The 5,526-nt window shown below is 44.4% G+C and overlaps 1 protein-coding gene across 3 annotated transcripts in view; it reads left to right on the top strand.

Annotated features, from left to right (window-relative positions):
• The first annotated feature begins 1,612 nt into the window (after positions 1-1,612).
• hspa12a (heat shock protein 12A) overlaps positions 1,613-5,526 on the top strand; it is an 86,562-nt gene continuing 82,648 nt past the window's right edge. The window contains exon 1 of one of the 3 annotated variants that reach the window (XM_055646919.1): positions 1,613-1,952. In XM_055646919.1, coding sequence (XP_055502894.1) covers positions 1,913-1,952 — 40 coding nt within the window. In that variant the 5' untranslated portion in view covers positions 1,613-1,912. The remainder of the gene's footprint in view (positions 1,953-5,526) is intronic. The other 2 variants (XM_055646920.1, XM_055646921.1) reach the window with 2 other exon arrangements.

The raw sequence follows: 5,526 nt of genomic DNA, 5'->3' as shown, positions 1-5,526 counted from the left end.
ACCTCTTCCAGGTGCAACAGACTGTGGCCGCTACGGTCAGGCAAACGCCTCCGTTCCCATGCAGTGAGAACGGAGAGGTTGAGAAGGAGTTTCTTCCCAGAGGCAATTCGGACTGTAAACGCCTTTCTCACTAGGGACTAACTGTACAGAACGTTTTTCCTTCTATTATTTATTATGTAAAATAATATGTGTGTTATGATTGTGTTTATAATTTGTTTGGTTGTTTTGTTGTTCCGCGAGCGTTGCCACTTTCATTTCACTGCACATCTCGTATGTGTATGTGACAAATAAACTTGACTTGACTTGACTTGACTTGACTTGCTCGGGATCCGCACCGCCCCCAAGGTGGACTTGGCCGCTTCCTCCGCCGTCGTTGTGTACGGCGCGGTCCTGCGGGTGCCTGGGGACTTTCCCCTGCCGTCCAAGTGTGGACTCTGCCCCGGCGTTGCTGGTGAACCTCCGGGAGCGGGTGAGCGGGCTAGCTCCAGTTCCCACTTTGCAGCATGGTTTGCTGGAGGTGCACATGCCATCGGCTCTGCAGCATTTTATCTTGGTTTTCATTTGCAGGGACACTCACAGATCCCCCTTGCAGCGAGTCTACAAGGGGCCGTTCCGTTGCGGTCTGGAGTCACCACCTTCACCTTCGACGTGGGGGGCCGGGAGGAGATTGAATTATCTCCGTCGATCGACTCAAGCCTGCCCATGTTGACGTTGACAGCCCGGTGGTGGTCGCGCAGACCCGACGTGGAGGTCGTCCGCCAGCCGATCCAGCTGCACCTGTTGTGCCTGTTTCCCCCCGACCCGATTGTACCCGTTCCTGCCGCCCCGTTACGGTCTCCTGGCCCTGTTCGGCCAGTCCCTCTTGTTACGCCCGCCCTGCATCCGCTGACCACGCGTTCTGTCACTGTGTCCGGGTCCCTGCTCGGTTTCGTACCTCAGGTTCTGGGGGGGGGGGGGGGGGGGTCCTGTAGCGGCACCTGGTGGTGTCTTTGGGTAGTCAAACCCTCCAGTCATGCGGGCACGGGGAGCGATATTCGCGCGCATTTTACCGAGTTGTTTCATTCGAGTGCCACACTTGGGGAAGTAACATAGTTTTTGTTGGCTGTCTTACTGACCTGTGTTTATTCATAGTTTTACTGTTACAAAATAAAACCCTTTGAATTCACTCACAGTCTCGACTCGCCAAAACTGCATTATTTAGGCCAGGGAGGGGTGGGAACATTGAAGCAGAGGGGAAAGGGACATGGAGCAGCTGTGTATACAATACTGTTATTTTACCCATTCCCAATTTAGAACAGTTTCCTGCAGAAAAAAAAACTATTGTTCCTGCGTAGTATATAGCACTTACTATTCCAGATTTAAATAATGATTAGCAAGGTCAATAAGGGCCTTGCTGCACCATGAGTGTGTTTCAAAGGTAAATTGAATTAAAATTTGCAAAGCTACCATTAGATAATTAAAGATTTAGATCGGTCCTGTGAAGTTACTTGGAGATTTTTATTTTTTTTCTTGCCTTAGTCCATCTTGGCAGATAGTTCCTGCTGCTCAGTAATTTACTGCAGGATGGGAAGCCCTTCCCTGCTGGTGCTGACTGAGTATGATCAGATCAGAGAGGCGGAGCTCTGCAGAAACATGAAGCACCAGAGTGCAAGCAGCTCATTTCTCCCCTTATGTTTGGGCTAATTTCAACAGGAAGGCATTTTTTAGCACAGGGGGAGGGTCAAAGACTGAGGCTTTACTGAACTGAAGGACTTTTGGTCAAAGAGGAAGAGGTAAAGGAAAAGATTAAGGGACAAACTGCAGCTTGATTGCAAATTTTCAATGGCAGAGAGTGCACAGTGAGCTACAGCTTCTGCCAGTCTAATGGTTAAAAGGTTTTAAGCACTGCAGATTTTTGACTGGATTCACTACAATGTCTGAGAAGGAGTCTGTGGCTGAAGGCCAGACTGCAGGTAAGAGAGATTTTACTGTTGCCAGTGTAAAACCATGCTGCAGTGGCCTGAAATTACTATCAGGAACAAAACAGTACATGCTGTCTTTTTCATTCACTGCTAGTTTATATATATGTATAGCTGTAGGATCCTGACTGCCTGTAATATCTGTTAAGTCTCTCTGGCTTCACTGCAGAGCCCAGCCATTGTGATAGTCACATGGATGTGGACTTGTGGGATTTAATGCCGCATAAGATTACAATAACTGATTTGTTCCAGGTGAAGAAACCCTGTGGCATAATCTATTTGTGCGGCCTTACATTTTTTAATTATATACTGTTAAGCCTTCAGTTTTAATAGCCAGTATGAGAGCAGTACATACACAATATACACTTTAATCTCAAATGTTACTTTTTCTTATGAAAATCAGTTATTTACTTATTTCCGTAAAATATAATGGGTAGTTTCAGCATTGCTAACCTTCATGGAAGCGGTAATATTTTAAATGAACTTTAATGTGAATTCTAAATAAAACTAATGAAAATTTATGAAATCTACTATGACAAAATCATTTGGGGCTTTTTTGCTTTTAGCTGTGATTAAATAATGTTGACCACTGCAAGAATATATTTAGAGCGACCGTGCAATAAATGAATCAATAATCTCTTGAAAATAGGTTCAGTGAAACTCCTAAGAAACTCCTATTTTAATTCTTATCATTACTTTGTTCCTAATTTTTACAGTTATGATATTAGATTGTACCGACTAGAAATGCTTTCTGCAAGATGTTTATTCTCCAGAGATGCAGAGTACTGTTTCACATCATTGTCTAGACACCATGCCTTCCACTCAGGACCTGAAATAATGTAATAGCACTCAGGAAGAAATAGTTCTTTTGACCTGATGGGCCTGTCTGTACCCTAGAGATCACAGAAATGCATCACATCGACTGTTGGTGCAGAAAGATCGAAATTATAGTGAATATTCAGAGACAAGAATAATAAAAAGGTCAAAAATAAAGGGAAAATAGCTACACGCACTAATTTGTTTTTCCTTTAATACTTCAAAACAGTTTCCTCCTTTAAAAGCTAAGAGGAATAATTACAGCCTGGTGGTAACTGGGCAAAAATATATGTTTCAGATGATTTTGCAATTAAGCTGTACTATTAAAAAAGATTGAGCACGTGTTCCTTCTGAATCACTTAATGCTGGTGCTGTGATTTCTTTTTATTGTTACCTGACTAGATTTACATTAAGATAACGGGTGGGCAGAATGCAGCAAGCAAGGCCTGTTCATTCACTTAATGAGTAAAATTGGATGTTGCCCCAGTAACACTGATGCAACGGTTATCTTGCATTCACTTACTGCAGCAAGAAGCATCACTCAGAAGTAGGTGGGTATATAATGCGTAGAAAGGAACTGCAGATGCTGGTTTACACCAAAGATAGACACAAAATGTTGGAGTAACTCATCGGGACAGGCAGCATCTCTGGAGATTTCTCTGAGTTACTCCAGCAATTGTGTCTATCTTATGGCTGTGTCCCACTGTACGAGCTCATTCAAGAGCTCTCCCGAGTTAAAAAGAAAAATCAAACTCGTGGAAGCACGTAGAATGTGCGTAGCGGGTACGTCGGAGCTCGGGACGTCTCTTAGCGGCTCGTAACGCTAACGGCAGGTACTCAGGAAACGCGGTGAGCTCGGTAAGACTCGTGCAGATTTTTCAACATTCGAATCGGGGCAAACCCGGGAGAACTCTTGAATGAACTTGTACAGTGAGACAGGGCCATTAGGTATAAAATGCCATTGAAATGCACTTCAAATTCCAAAGATTGTGAGGGGTACCTTTTGCTCTTTCTTCACATACATGTGTATACATATGTAAAAGTGCTCTTCTCCTTCTCATGTCGTACTTAAAGCCCTGTCCCACTCTACGAGTTCATTCAAGAGTTATCCCGAGTTTGCCCTGATTTGAACTCGGAGATTTACGGTAATGGCCGCTTGTAGGTACTCGGGGCTCTCGTGAACATTTTTCAACATGTTGAAAAACCTTCACGAGGCTTCCCGAGCTTACCGCGTTTTTCGAGTACCTGCCGTTAGCGTTAGGAGCCACTAAGAGACGTCCCCGAGCTCCGACGTACCCGCTACGTATATTCTACGGGCTTCCACGAGTTCGATTTTTTTAAAAACTCGGGAGAGATCTTGAATGAACTCGTACAGTGGGACAGGGCTATTAGGATGGAGGATACCTTGCTCCAATGCTGGGTTTGCAGGTTGTGAGGTGGTTGATGAACAGAGTATGGGAACCATAGATCTTTCCACAAATTGAACTGGAGGTACTTGGCAGGGTGGGTGGGTAAGTGGTGAAGTGGTGATCTCTTCCGATCAACTGTGTTCAACTTCCGATCAACTCTGTGTGCTCTCGATGCATGGACCCAAGATTCTCGACTTTCCTGAAATCTCTTCTCCACTTTCGGAGGTCATGGACCAGTGGATGATAGCATTATTTCTAAGGAGGTCTTGGAATCTTCTCATCAGATAGGGCCCATCAGGTCATCAGAATTGAACTTTGGTTGCATATCTCCTTTAAACTTTCTCACACTCACCTTAAAGATATGTCCTCGAGAGTTTGACATTTCTACCCTGGGATAAAGAATCCGACTATGTATAGCTATGCCTCCCATAATTTTAGAAACTTCTATCGGGTCTCCCCTTAGCCTCTGACCCTCACAGAAAAGGATCCATGCTGGTCCAACCTCTCCTTACAGTTACAGTTAATTACTCTGTAATACAGGCAACATCTTAATAAACCTCAAGTACACCCTTCCCAAAGCCTCCACGTCCTTCATGGGACACCAGAACTGCATACAATACTTCAAATGTAGCTGCAACATGACTTTGCGACTCTTATGCTCAGTACGCCAACTGATACAAGCTAGTGCACCAAACAACTTTTTTATCACCCATTATCCACGTGTTGCCACATTCATAAAGATGTTGACGTGGATAGGATGATTCCGGTAATGGGAGACTCTAGAACCAGAGGGCACAGCCTCAGAATAAGAGAATGTACCTTCTGAATGGAGATGAGGAGGAATTTCATTAACCAGAGGATGGTGAATCCGTAGAATTCATTGCGATAGACAGCTGTGGAAGCCGTTATTGGGTATTTTTAAAGCTGAGATCGATAGATTCATGTATAGTAAGGGTGTCAAAGGTTACGGGGAGAAGGTACGAGAATGCGGTTGAAAGGGAAAAGTAGATCAGCCATGATTGAATGGCAGCGTAGACCCGATGGGCTGAATGGCCCAATTTGCTTCTGACAGAGCGGTAAGGACTTGCACCCCAAGATCCCCCTGTACATGAATGCTCCTGTAGAATGCTCCTATACAATTTATTGTATACCTTCCTCTTACATGTCTTCCCAAAGTACAACACCTCACACTTGAGTTAATGAAACTCTGCCATTTCTCCGCCCATATCTGATCTGTCCTCCTTTGACAACATTCTTCATTGTCCACAATTCCATTAGACAGACCAGTGTCATCTGCCAATAGGCTTTGTCACTGGATGTCATGAGGAACCAGCAGAGGAGTT

The sequence above is a fragment of the Leucoraja erinacea genome, chromosome 15 (genome assembly GCF_028641065.1).
Source record: "Leucoraja erinacea ecotype New England chromosome 15, Leri_hhj_1, whole genome shotgun sequence".
Lineage (NCBI taxonomy): Eukaryota > Metazoa > Chordata > Chondrichthyes > Rajiformes > Rajidae > Leucoraja > Leucoraja erinaceus.
The sequence above is the reverse complement of the archived record's forward strand: the minus strand, read 5'-3'. Positions and strand labels throughout refer to the sequence as shown.